The sequence below is a fragment of the Nipponia nippon genome, unplaced genomic scaffold, assembly GCF_047370975.1.
Source record: "Nipponia nippon isolate SJK-2023a ecotype South Korea unplaced genomic scaffold, ASM4737097v1 scaffold_4, whole genome shotgun sequence".
NCBI classification, from domain to species: domain Eukaryota; kingdom Metazoa; phylum Chordata; class Aves; order Pelecaniformes; family Threskiornithidae; genus Nipponia; species Nipponia nippon.
Genome location: NW_028262358.1, coordinates 106,737,062 through 106,751,384, shown reverse-complemented (window position 1 = coordinate 106,751,384; position 14,323 = coordinate 106,737,062). Strand labels below are relative to the sequence as shown.

The 14,323-nt window shown below is 39.7% G+C and overlaps 1 protein-coding gene across 4 annotated transcripts in view; it reads left to right on the top strand.

The window, feature by feature from the left end:
- EIPR1 (EARP complex and GARP complex interacting protein 1) overlaps window positions 1–4,058 on the top strand; it is a 96,900-nt gene extending 92,842 nt beyond the window's left edge. For 3 of the 4 annotated variants that reach the window (XM_087774193.1, XM_087774191.1, XM_087774194.1), the window contains one exon: window positions 1,726–4,058. In XM_087774193.1, the coding sequence (XP_087630319.1) occupies window positions 1,726–1,900 (175 nt within the window). In that variant the 3' untranslated portion in view covers window positions 1,901–4,058. The remainder of the gene's footprint in view (window positions 1–1,725) is intronic. The other variant, XM_087774192.1, reaches the window with a different exon arrangement.
- Window positions 4,059–14,323: the final 10,265 nt, after the last annotated feature.

The window sequence follows — 14,323 nt, the reverse complement described above, 5'->3', positions numbered from 1 at the left end:
AGAAGCTTATTTGTCCTTGTTTATCCAGCCTTTGGTTAACTGAGACTCCTGGTTAACTGAAAGTCGGTCGTGTCCCCTGACAGCCATGTGCACCGTGCATTACTCCCCTGCTTATCCGGAGAGACATTTGAAACCTTCAGAATAATGGAGTTGTGGGTAAGTGGGTGAGCACCGCGTGAAGCACATTGCCGTCTGGGGACATGACCAACTTTCACTTAACCAGGCATGTCAGTTACCAGGAAGTTAGAAAAACACATTGCAGGAGATGAAGTGTCTGTGTGTGTCTGTGTTTATTAGCTCTCTGCTGTTAGATGGTTTGTATCAAAGTACATATTCAGGAGAACGGCAAAACAAGCCTGCTCTTTGCAATTAACCAGGGGCTGCGTGTTGTTTGTGCTATGACCTTTTTTTGTTAGTTGACCTTAAACGTAGCAAAAGTAAATGATAAAAGTCCTTGAAACTAAATAGCTGAAGCTATTCTGCAGTATCAGACTGCTTTTGGTTTATTCATTAAATTCAATTGAATTTTAATTGCGATGTTAGATTCGCAGCTGGTTAGGCTGGTTAGGTGGAGCAGCGATTCAAGTGTGATACCATATACGCTTTGTGATCGTAGAGACGTGTGCTTTCAGAGAGCAGCGGCAAAGGGCAAAGACAGCCAGTAACAACACTTCATTTCTGTAGTAGCAGCATCTGTTTAAATGATTGAGTGGCACTGAGGAGGCTCTTTGGCTTTGCTTTCTGTTAGGAGGATTGCAGCTGTAACACAAGGCTGTTTCTGGGAGGCAGGGGGGTGCTTCTGAAAGGCTGACTGATTCCTGTCAGGCAGAGGTGATCCTCTGTGGGTGAAGGAGCTCTAAGGTCATCCTCTGAAAACTCACCTACCCTGTAGCTACAGAATAATGTGCTGTGGTTTTGCTGTGAGAGGAGGGATTGGCTCTGTGAGTGGAGAGTAGAAGGGCTGTTCTCAGCTAGCAGAGCACAATCAATGACTCTTGGGTGGTTTGGACTTCAGAGAATTCCCTGAATCTGTTGTTAAATATTTGCAATGCAAAAGAGAATCTGTCTGCGTCTCATGATGTAGGTGACCAGGAGCTTGGGTGTTGCAGTGAGAGGTGAGGTATACAATAATAGATGAATGCGGTGTTGCAATAACTCTAGGAATGGGAGATAAAAATTAGTGTTCAGAGTGGTTCTTCCATCTCCCTTATATTACTCTGGAGAGAATGGGTCCTGGATAGCAGCACAGGAGAGGCTGTGATGTAAAAACTGCAACCTCTTACCTACCTACTTGTCTCTAATAAGAATATATATTATTTTAAGAATTCGGTTAACAACAAAGGGGGAAAGGAAGGGATGGTGAAAGAAAAGGTGTTGATAAAAATGTGCATTTAAGTGCATTTAGATCATACCCTGTAGCTTAACTTGTTTTATAGAGAGATGCTTAGTATAGGTTCTGAGAGACTTGGAAATGCACTGAAGTTGAGAATAACAGGTACTTTGTCCCTGTAAATGGGGTCTTTAACATCGACTTGACTCTGCTGTGTTATCTACAACATAGGTACATGCAGATATCTGGTATAAAATATTTCCTTAGAGCCTACTGCTGCGTTCTTGTACTTTAAATGGGAGGTTGCGTATCTAGATGTTAGTGACAATTAATATTGCTTTTTAAATCAAGTGTGTTCACAGCTCCTTACTATTTTTTTTTTTCTTCAATTTTAGGATTAAAGAGCCCCTTCAGGACAGTGTAATAGCTACCTATGAAGAACATGAAGATAGTGTATATGCAGTTGAATGGTCCTCAGCAGACCCATGGCTATTTGCCTCTTTAAGTTATGATGGGAGACTTGTTATTAACAGGGTTCCCAGAGCTCTTAAATATCACATACTGTTATAATTTGTTTGGATTATGGTGGAGTTGTTATCTTGATGTGCACAATTGGTAGGTATTGTTTAGGATTTTTTTCAGGATCTATTTTTATTAAGTATAAATGTTAAAATTTTGTTAAGAATATCTGTACTAATGTAGGCACTTTTAATTTGTCTTTTGTATTTGCCTTGGAAAACTGTGATGCATTGTCTGAAGGCTGTGCTAGTTTGTTGGTTTGGTTTTTGGGGTTTTTGGGTTTTTTTTTGGGGGGGGTTGTTTTTTGTTTTGTTTTGTGTTGGTTTTGAGGGGCTAATCACTTTGTGAATTATAAAGTTTCAGGAGGTATTGAGTACTTCCCATCCTATTGCTTTATTACTTCAGCTTTATGCAAATATAGTGGATTACGGAAGTATTATGCTGATATAAAACTGGGAAAATATAGGGTGCATGTAGCAGAAGTGATCTACTTGTTTACAAGAATAATATTTTATCTTTCTGATATAAGCAGCCTTCTGCTCTTAGCTAGGGCCACGCTCTGCTAACTATTCTGGTCATTCTTCAATGTTTATAGATACGGTTGGGAATGGTCTTAAAAGGCTTTCTTAATTCAGTCTAGTATTATAAACAGTTTTTCTCCCATTTTGCATATCCTAAGAAGAAATGTTAATCATGAAGGTGAAACCTTCAAAATAAATTTTTCATTTAAGCCTTATGGTAGTATCAACAAAGTACCATCCTTTAATTTACAAACTAAATGCAATTTTGATCTATGTGTTGTTATTGGAAACAATATTAGTCTTTACCAAAATCTGTTCTATTCTCATGTAATGTATTATCCCATGTTTATAGAACTTAGTTGTGCTGTAGTATATTTCGAGGGACTCTGGAGCTGTGCCATTGTTAACCTGAAAAATCTCTTTAATATTTGTAAGTAGTCTCTCTTTCTTATCCTTTTGACTTTGTGCCGTTCTGGAGTACGCTGACATGATGTAGCAGGCTTTCAACTAAGCACAAAACATCCTTTGCTATGTCCTGCTCTTTGCAATACCTGACCTAGGCATTGGTGACTCTCTTGTTACAAATGCTGAGAACAGGCAGGTGCTGCCCGGCTGGAGAATGCACAGAAAACTTTGAGATGTAGGTTGTAGGCATGGTGAAACATGCCTATATGTATTGATACCCCCTCTCCCCATGCATAGCTTGTCATTATGAAAATTCTGCAGCTGTTCTTTGTGTGCTCAGACTAACCCCAGCAGTAATTAATCTCTGTTGCCTTTTCGTCGCTATTATTTCCCATTAACTTCAGAACCTGGGTATGTGCGATGGTGTTGGCGGTGGTAGTATTGTGTAAGACCACTCTGAAGAAATGGCAAGAACATGGGATGGAAAGATCAATACCAGCTTCTTCCCGTGATTCCTCCCATTGCTATGGCAACTGTTGGTGTTAGTCTTGAGGGACAGCCTGCTGCTCACCTCTGCTTGTCCTTACCCACTCTTGGATCGAAACATGTCCAAATGTGATTTGTTGTGTATACACAGCTGCTTCTGTGAGAACATGCTTTGAGAGTGTGACCGACTGCTATAGGCCAAAACATTCAGAAAAGGTTGAAGTTGAATTCTATTTCTGGCTTTCTTAAAGAGCTTCTTTGGAAGAATTCATAGGAATGAAGTAATCTAATTAAATCATCTGTACTATTGTTGTATTTGTGTTACAGTGCTGCCTGTCTGCTCCAGAGTGAATGTTTCATTGGAAATTCTGATGGTCTGATTTTCTGCATTAAGATTTTAAACTTGTGCTATTTCAAATTGTCTCAATCTGTAATTAGGCATGAGCTATTCACCTGTATACTGTAAGAAAAATTACATTTCCAAATCAGTAGTGCTTCAGTTGTCTGCATATCAAAATCTTTGGTTGGGCTGCAGCTTTATCTGTGGAGCTTTCAATCTGCAGACACAAAACCTTGTTGGGTTCCCCCCACCCACCCCAAACCCCTGCAATGTATCTTTAGTATGCAGCAGAACTCTTTAAAACTTTCTTCACATTAGCAATAAAGGTCTAATGAAACTTTATTGTCTGTTAATGTATATGGCTTGCAGTGTGAAGGTGACGGGAAATTGCATAACAGTATGTGGGATTTGATTTGATTTTTAGCATGTAATAAATGCAGGACAGATTTCAGACTAATTTTGATGTGGCTGTATTTCCTTTAATATTGTAAGCTTATACAAGCTGGAAAGCTCTGTAAACAAATAATAGCAAGAAATATTTTCTTTTGTTTTAGTTTTGTTAAATGCGTATAATACCACTCAATAGGGAAGAAGAGAGGGGATGAACACTGGGAAGAAAGGGAGTAGCAGGTCGAATTTGAATGAAATGCATTACAGTAGAATAAAGAGAGCAGGAAGGGTCAAGTTTTAATCATTTTCAGCTGTCTGTAAAGCGGGATCTGAGCTACGTGTACAGCACTGACAGCAATATGGAAATGACCTTCAGAAAGGGAAGGCTTTTGACAAGGTTTCATCCCAGGCTGTTAGAGAAAGCAAGCTGCTGTGGGATAAGAGGAAGGGTTCAAAGATGGTTAAATAACTGATTAGAAGATAGGAAATAGGAAGCAGGAATAAATCATCACATTTCATGGCAAAAAGAAATTACCAGTGAAGTCTTGCAAGGATCTGTGCCTAGGCCTGTGCTTTACAGTATACTCGTGACCTTTTTGGAAAAAGGGCTGCATAGAAATATGACAAAGTTTGCAGATGCTGTTCAGAGTAGTAAAGATGACTGACTGAAGAATTATGGAAGGGCCTTAACCTCACGGAATGGCTGGATGATAAAATGGTAGATGAAATTCAGTGCAGGAAATGTGAAGTAATGGATATGGGAGAAAACAGTCATTTTACATAACTACTGGGGACCACCAGTGTATGGCTGTTCCTACTTGGAAGCAAGATCCTAGGGTTTTCATAGATCTTTAAAAACGTCAGCTTAAGAGAGATTAAAATTTTAATTAGAATGTTGGGAATTACTAGAAAACAAATAGAGAGGAAAATAAAGCATTGTTAATCCATTAAATAATAGATATTTATAAATCTGTGGTGTATGTGCATCTTGAATACTGTGTGTAGTTCTGGTTTCTTCCATCTCAAACCCAATGCAGTAAAACTAGGAAAGATTTTAGAGGAGGGTGACAGGAATGATGAATAGCATGCAACACCTGTATGAGGATAACTAAATAGACTGAAAGGCAGATGGTTGAGAGGGAATGATAAAAGTCCGTAAAATCGCAAGTGGCAGAGGGAGAGGATGAATAGGGAGTGATTGTTCACTGTCTCTCCTGATACCAGAACTAGAGGTTATTAAATGGAATCTGCAGGTGGTGGCTCAAAGCATACAAAATGAGGTGGTCTCCACAGGCGTGCAGGTGAGCTATGGCACTCCTCTTTAATGACCCCTTCCCCCTGCAAAAAAAAAATAAAACACCCAAAGAAACAACAAAAAAAATCTCATTAATGTTAAAGTTTACATGACTTGAAAGTAACTGAACCAGCACTAGAAAGATGAATCCATTAAAGGCTGCTAAATATAAAGGCAGCATCTCTGGCTTAGAAAATCCTTTTGAACCATGAATTGCTGGACACTACAAAGAGTATTGGCAGAGAATCCCTGTGTGCTTGTCTGGTCTTTACCTCCCTGGACATGTGCTGTTTGCCAGTAAAGGCAGAAAACAGAGGTTAAAAATAATAACTTATTCTCTAAAGCTTTGTCTCTAGTGCTGAGACAGCACGTTGCTCCTGCATGTTTCTCTTTCAAGTGTTTACTGTGGTCTTAAGTTGTGGTTTTGGGGATTTCAGAAAACACTCATGTCTCAGATGATTTTCTTACAGAATCTCAGCATTATTTCGGGAAACTACCTTGTTGCAAAACACTCCTTGGCAGTAAGACTCTGGAGGCAAGCTGATTTCTGTACAGCAAGGAGTCCATCACCGCTTTGGAAATTAAAATCATGGTTTATAAAGTCACATATCAGCATTGGTAAGCACATAATTGTTGTGTTTTCAAACAAACACCTCTTAAATGCTTTTTCTTTCTTTGCAGACTGTGCCCATGTAAGAAGCTTTCATAGGTTTCGGTTTTGAAAAAGTGAGTTATGGTATTCCTTAAAAATGTCAGATTGTCGATCTTAAAAACTTGTTTTATTCCAGATTTGGTGCTGAAAATCTTTTCTTTGTCTCCAATCTAATATATGTGTCTGGTATAGAATTACAAAAATGCTTGAGATGTGGTATTTTTATTCCACAGAAAGTGAATTATTGAAGGAGAAAGGAATTGATAATATTTTTAAAAAGGTTTTGAGCATGATCTAAATGAAACTGACCAAAGTCAATACAAGTCTGGGCCATTTAATGAGAAGCTTAAAACAACAAGCTGTTTCACTTGAACAAAAACTGGCCCCAACTTCAAATTAAAATAAACACCACCAAACACTGAAAAGCAAAACCCCTCAGTACTGACCTGGACTTTGCCTGTGGTGTCAGCACTAAAATTAGCCTGACCTGTACTGAAGCCCAGGAAGTTAACGAACTGCTTGTCAACATTAGAACTAATGAAGAACACATATTGGATGGCATGGGTAGACTTGACGTTTGCTCTAGACCAATTCTCCTTACCTCATACCTTTTCATTTCACAAAGGTGAGTGGAAATAAGAAGCCATATGATCTGGATTATGCTCAACACTAAAATTAGTTGAAAACAGTGCTTTGTAAAGAATTAAGCTGCCTGACCATTGTATTTTCCAACTGACAACAGAAAGCATTAGTTCTGTATTTGCCTCTTCATTCATAATTCCCAAATCTTACAGCCTGGTACCTCTTGCAGTATTTGAGCTTGAAATTCTGCGGCTTGTTTAAGATGGCCTTCAACAGTATCATCTGACTATAGTCTGACATGGTAAGACACCATGAAGTAGATATGCCTTTGACATAACTGAAGGAATGAAAGGTAAATAATGGTAACTGTTAAGATCAGTATTTGGATACAAGTTCATAATGGTATAGAGCTGCTATTTGGCTTCACAGAGGATGTTGAGGTTTGTGGGGGTTTTTTGTTGTTTTTTTTTTTTTTCTTTTTCTAGGGAATATGAAGAAAGAGCTTAAAACTTTGTTGTGGAGCATGTGGTATGAATGCCATTCTGAGGCTGCAGAAAGCCTATGATTTCTGGAATAGTAAGTGAAGTGACTGAGAGAAAAGTGCAAATCCGTTTTTAGAGCAGCCTGGCCTTCCCATAAAGGGAGCTGCTGGGTGTGAAGCCATGGATACTCTCCAGAACAATTTGCACATTGCTCCTGCTCGTTCCACCTGCCACTTTGGTCAGTAAGGAACTAGTGAAGTGAGAAGAAAATGACACACAAAGAACTGGAGAAAAAGACAAAGGAGAAGGAAAAAGTAAAAGGAAGACTGACAAATACAGAGTGAAAAGTGAATTGAAAAAGACAAGATCAGGGAAAGATCGGTTTGGAAAACAGAAATAGGAAAGATGGAAAAAATTGGCAATAAATGAAGTAAAGAGAAGGATACAGGGATAAGGAGTAAAAAAATGGAGAAGGATTTTTGTTTGCTTGTTTTAGCTATGATACTAAAGGTCCTTAAAATCTTCCATGTGTTAAATCTCTCCCTGTGTTAAATGATTTAAGTGCTAGAGAATTGCTGGTTTACATTGCAGGATTTTAGTTCTGATATGGGAGATTATTCATCCAGGATAGTTGCTGTCAAGTTTGGCATAAAGAACCGTGTTCTTGTTGATCCATAAGTTATTAGTCCTAACTCATAGGTTTTAAGGGGTTAGAATTTTCAGCTGGTCATTATTCTTTTCAGAGATCAGGTTGCAACTGCACGTATGAGCAGTTGTCCATTCCAGTGCAAAGTTATCAGACTGGGTAATCAACCTGAGGGACCGGTACCCCGAGAGGCAGGAAGAAAATTTAAAGTGGACTGTTTCTTGAGTCACACTAGTTAGGTATGCAAAAGCATCTGTTTATGACAGACACTGTTTATCCCCCTGTTTATGACTTCAGGGGAGTGTCCTAGTGAGAACAACTCAAGATATTAGATGTGATTAATAAAGTATCTGAGGTACATCCTCCCTTCCACACTGACTTACCTTACAGCAAAGAATTTTGAGCTGTTCTTGAGAAAATATCCCCTGTTTTGATGCTACAGCTTTTGGTGCTACAGCAGCCCCAACTTCATAAAGAGGTTTTAGTGCTCTAGCACAGAAGATAGCTTTGGGGAGAAAGAGATGAATGAGTCTTACTAAATCCAGGAGCCAAGCTCCCTGTATGGAGATGCATAGCAAATATGTGGGTTGCTGTTGCCCTGGAGCTATAGTAACAGCTGCCAAGCAGCTGGGCTGAGCAGGGAGGACCTCTAATGTACCTTCTCAGCAAATTGTCCATTTATTCTAACGCTGCCCCGAGTTCAGGATTTTGGCAGAAGAAACTATGGAAAAGCTTTTAAACAGAATGAATTTAGAAGAGTATGGGAAACCTTGGAAAACCCAAAGATACCACATACTAATCGGCAAGTCTAGATGAGCTGAATCCTGGGGTGGTAATAGACTTGGCAGACAAACTCGCTGAACCACTGCCAGTTTCTAAAGCTTTGCAGAGGACTGAGAAGACAAGAAAGACTGGAAAACAGCAGAAATGGTATTGATATTTGGAGCTATGCGGAGCAGTGCACGGAGTTGAATAGGCAGCATGTTTCAGAGTGAGGAAATTTAGCCAAATTATGAATGTTTTATTTGGGTTTTTTTTACTTAGATTTTTTTTTTTTTTAACTAACACCAGTCAAAATACTAGCAAATATCAGAAATTATGTGATTGCGTCCATGCAACAAAGTGTGGATTATCCATTGTATTACACAGAATAGCCAGAATTATAATCCAAATGTCTGTATGATTTCCCTTACGCCTCTCTGTTTTCCAAAGAGGATGGGTGGAACGTAGTATATAATGGTAAATTTAACACATGAAAAACAAAAAAAAACCAAAACCCAAACATGTTCTCTTAGTTTCTTATAATGGGAAAGAATTTCTGCTAAAGTAAGTAATGAACCATCCTTTGTCTCTGTGCCTGGAAATTGGGGTGGGGTGGCGGGGAGAGAGAATACCTGGAACTTGACTTTGCAGAGATTGTGAACAAGAATGATCTGTTTTCCAGTGAGCAGCTGGTGGGGTAAAACACTCACTTGAGTACTTTCAGCCATGTCTCAGTATACACATATCAGTTTTTTAATCAGAGTTTACCTCGCTAAAACTGCTTCCAAAAAAGGATTATGCTACTCAGGATAGTGACATACCAGCACAAACAGGAAAGCATCTTCTTCAAATTAAGAATGTTTCCTTATCCTGAGGAGAGTGGCTGCATAACACATCTATTTGCAACTACAAAAGAGTTAGCCTTGGGTGTGTACATGTCTGCTGATAGCAGCTGGTAGGTAGATGGAGCCATAGATACTTTGATACTGTTGCTTTTTTTTCTATAAGTCAATCTGGGTTAAATGGGAAAAATCTGGTAGATATGTTATTATTGGAAAGTCTGTTAGGAAAAGCAGAAATGAAAGCTTCATCACAATGGGAGCTGTTTAATCCTTCACAAAGCAAATACCAGAGAGCTTCAACAACTGTTCTGACCATCCTGTCAGATGTGAGTGACAGTTACTTGGATTCAGTTTCCTAGATAGATGCATACTTCTGATCTGTGTTTTAATCATTTATTTTCAGTGTTAATGCTGTTTGAATATCTTCAGTCTATTGTTTGAATGACTTGGATAAATGCTGTTCATAGGCTCTTCTTGTAAGACAGAGGGACAAGCTGCTTTTAGGTTTCTCCATGCTGCTGTATCGGGAGGTATTCTGGTTTCTATTCCTGTGTCCTGTACCTCAAGGCTCAAATCACAATTTAAATTCTACAGGTTTTGGACTGATCATTGCCGAGGGCCGAGAAGAGCTGTGGATGAAGGCTGAGCATGACTGACGTATTCATATTCATCAGAAAACAGAGTCAGCTGGAGAGAACGAGGGAGTAGTTGTTGCAGTGCTCCCTCACTGCTTGCACAGAAAGACATAGGCTGTGGGGAGGAAGCTACCTGAGGTTATTAAGATTAATACTGCTAGAAATTCCAGTCAACTCACACAAGGCTGCTTCTCAAGGCTGTCAGATGCCTACTGCTTTCTCTGATTCAGGCGGGAACACATCAATTTCAAATTTCCCAACAGATTGCTATGATTTATGAGTTTAGGAGGCTGATAAATGTGGTTAGTTGAAGTGTTCATGAAATAATTGAATCAGAATAATTTTTCAGCTGTGCTCAATTTATTTTCTCCAATAACCACAGGAGGGTGCAATTTTGGATTGGGAGCTTCATCTCAAGGATTGCTATCACAGGAAAGACATTGTGGAACCTGGAATAAGAGCAACTTAATTTTGCTGCCAGGCCTGTATGACAGCCTTATGAGCTGACTTAAGACCCATCAGAACTGGAGAGTAAGTACCTCAAGCTCTTCTGGTATTACCCATGACAGAGGCTGAGTCAGTTCTGGTTTATGCGTCGTGGGATAATGTCTGCTGGGAACGATAATGAGAGGTTTACTATTTAGTGTTTGAAAACCACTTTAGTGTTCAGTTGGGGGGGTGTTGTTCTTTACATTTGTTTGTAGCAAATTATTTTCAGATGACAAGTTTTATGAATATTTCACTTCTGGGTTTTGTGAATTTTTCTGGAGTGGCGATTAGCATCAATTCTGTCCTTACATCGAAGGGAGCTCCTGTGCATCCGTGAAGAGTCGTATGTGAAACTTTTAAAAATAAATTTGTCCCTATGAGTTTATCAGTCGTCTGCTGTAGCTTTCCTACGTAGCCAGAAAAGAATGACATTGTGGATGGATAGTCCTAGAAAGAGTACTGAATGTAAAGGGTGCTGTAAAACAGGAAGGTGAGCAGGTTACAGTGTTGTGATGACTGGCTGAGGTCGGTAGGGAATGGCAAAGCCTAGCAAGCAGAGCCAGGGAGCAATTGTGTTGCAGACAAATATCTTCCTGTTGTCATGAACAAGATATTTGTAATAATCTGAGAGCTGCAAGCAGGGGAGGGTATGTGGGAAAAGGCAGTGCCTTCTGTCTGTCTCTGTGTTAGTTCAGGTATCTTCTGAAATGTGCAAAGAGACTCTACAAGCAGGATACAGGTGAAAATAAGCCGCTGGGTCTAGCACTAGTGTATTCCCCATGTCTGGTAAGACACCTGAAGTGAATTTTACTGGCCAGGAAGGTGTCAGTAGACTGGGGAAGAGTTGTCCTCTGTGCTGCTTGGAACAGATCCTCTGTTGTAGAGTTGCCATCTTCCAGCTCCATTTATCCCTTTAGGATTTTATAGCTTTGCATTTTGGTGTCTTTGCCCTATTGAATCCTTGAGCTGCTAATATCTCCCACGACAACAGTATTACCTCTGTCTGCAATTTTATGTTCGTCGTATGTGGCTTTTCCCCATAGACTTTCATACAGCCCTTTCTCACAACTGACAGCTTTCTCAGAAGTCATAACCAAAGCTGGACGGCATGCCACAGATGACAAAGGGTTGCCGAGAGAGCAGCTTCCCCCAAAGTCCTAATATGTGTAAGATGAGGCTATGGAATGTAGGCTGCCACTAGAGATATGCATTACCCCAGATGGTTTGTATCAGCATGGATACACTGATGATCATGTGACATAACCTGGCCTGCATATGAGCTATTCTCTGGTCACCCATGGCTGAAGAGCAATGGGGTAGGTCCTTTCCCCATGTGGTGAAGAACAGACCTATGCTTGTACAGGAAGAAAAAAATACCTCTCTTAGCTGTTATTCCCAAAGTTCCCTTGCCTTAGAACTCAAGCATTTTAGGATTTTTCATAAACTTAAAGTTTATTTTCATTTTTTTTATTCTGTCCATGATCTCCAGGTTGGGGGGGTGGGGTCAGAGAACATGGGGGAACCGGTAGGATTTGGGTGTGAGCTATTCTGACTGCATAGAAAGATTTGTGACCCTAATGTAAAGTGGTACATGTTTTAGAGCCTATTATGGCAATCTGTATGGTGGAGTAGATCAGATTTAGGTGTTTCAGACACATTGAGCAGCTGTATTGAAGATGAAGCTGGTGCACTCAGTTCATATTGAAAACTAAGTGATATTCTGAATAATGAAGTCCTGCTAAAATTCAGCTACCCAAGTTTGGTGACTTTTCTGTGAGAACATGTTAATTCCTGGAATTAATTCATGATGGTTCTTTTGTCTCTAATGGTGGTTCCTTTCGTCTCCAGATAATTTAGTACCGTCCTTACCTGCTGTAACTTATTTCTGTAGATTGTATAAATGCCCGTTTTGTATAGTTTAAAGAATGTCCTATGGGGTGCAGGATCTCTTAGTGACATGCGCGCAGTATCGTGGCAGCACTATCCTATCCAGAAGTACAGTAGAAGTTAGTTAACTTAAGAGAAAAATGTTTGCTCAGGTTTTACCTACTTCCATTTTTCACTGCTCAGCAGTTAGGAAGATGCTTCCGTGAATAACTCTTACTCAGTCTCCTTGCTGAGGTCTCCTTGCCATGAAGCGCACGCTGTGTCAGAGGATGGTGGGGAGGACATTGTGAAAAATCTGCTGCTTAGTCAGGACGTGGATATAAACCACAAAACATTTTCCAAATCAAATTTGGATTGGGGCTTAGCATAAAATTAGTGCACAAAATAACTACACTCTGTGCAGAAAATGTTAATAGAAAAAGTCAGGATTACAGTAATGCGTTCTGTGTGGTCTTTGGTGAGTAGAGAACAGCAGAAGGGCATGTGGCAGGACTGTCTCACTTGTGTTTTTGCTTCTACTGCTGTGAAAAGCATTTTCAATACTTGCATAATTTAGAGCATGACATTATGGTTTTCAAAGCTTCAAATCAGAGTAAAGCCTTTACATACTCTAATTAAATCATGTAAATGTTTTATGATAATATTCAAGTAAGTGCAAAACTTGTTCTGCAGATGCGTCCCATTCTTAGGCCATTGGGGAAACCCAATTTACACATGCAGATGTATGTTTCTAACCCTGCATGCGCTGGGAGGTCAACAGGGTACTTACTGAATGCTCTGTTCTTAGTATAACCTCCGAAGCCTACTTCACAGAGCATCATCTTTCCAAGAAGCTTGAAGGTAAGCTGGTACTGGAGGGAACGGCAAAGCAGATTTAAAAGGCTACTTGCAACCTCTTATAATTTGAATGAAAGCGACGCTACTGCAGTATGTAATAAATTGCTTCCATTTCAGTGAACATTAAAATAATCCCATGGTGACCCTCTTAGCAGCAGCCCTGCCACATGTAGTATCAGATCTCACAAAGCATGCATCGTACTTGGATGGGAAGCTACCAGGGGAAGCCCCACAAATCCTCCTGGTGACTGTTGGGTTTGTTTTTGCCTCTGGCTGCACTAACTCACAAAATATTCAAAGCACTTGGCCAGCATCCATGATGAGAGATGCTGTCTTGTAGTGAGATTATTTAAATAATATTTTTTATCAGCACATTTTCACTAAGCTGTCTTCAACAGTAGTTCTTAGTGAATTCTGCCTTTGCTAGGCCATACTGCTGCAATAAGCAAGTGAATTGAATCCTGATTTTCCGTATGTAGCCAAGCTAATGATAACCTAGTACTAACAAGATTCTTTTAGAAAGTACAGCACTGCTTTGCTAAAATGAGTTCATGTAATTGGCAGAGGTAGGTTCTTCAAGACCAGATCCCTATCTGTTTTAAATAAGTTCATTGCCATTGACTTTTATCAGTGCCATAGTGATTTACTCTAACTGATGACAGAAATGTGTGTATACACTGCCAGGTGTTCTGTGCTTTCACAGTAATTATAATGGTTAGGAAGCACTTGGACATTGTCTGTGCCAGGCTGTTGATGCAGCCTGTGTGCATAGGACTGACTGCACACACGGTGTTGACCTGGTTTGTGCATACACCCTGACTGTGGTAAGCCCAGCAGCGTTGATTTTTATCTGAAAATGCAGATGTTTTAAGGGAAGCCTGAATCTAACATACCTCTAAATCTAGGGATTCTATTATTTACTGTCACAGTAGATAATAATATCCAAAGTTTGTAAATTAGTTTGGAGCTCAGTGGCATGGAAAGCTCTGAATATATGAAAGTCATTGCTAAAGTAGCTCACAGAAAGGTGAAATATATCAGTAGTGAATTAAGTCTTTGCTAATTAGACATAGAAATCTAATTACTTTGCAAATTTTTCATCTAATTTTTAAGGGAGTGAAGCTAGTGTAAATTTAAAATGGAAGCCGAGATGTTCAGCGCACAGTGTTAACTGCCAAGGAGAACAACACGGTGACCTTACTTGCAGCTGCACATGCATCATGT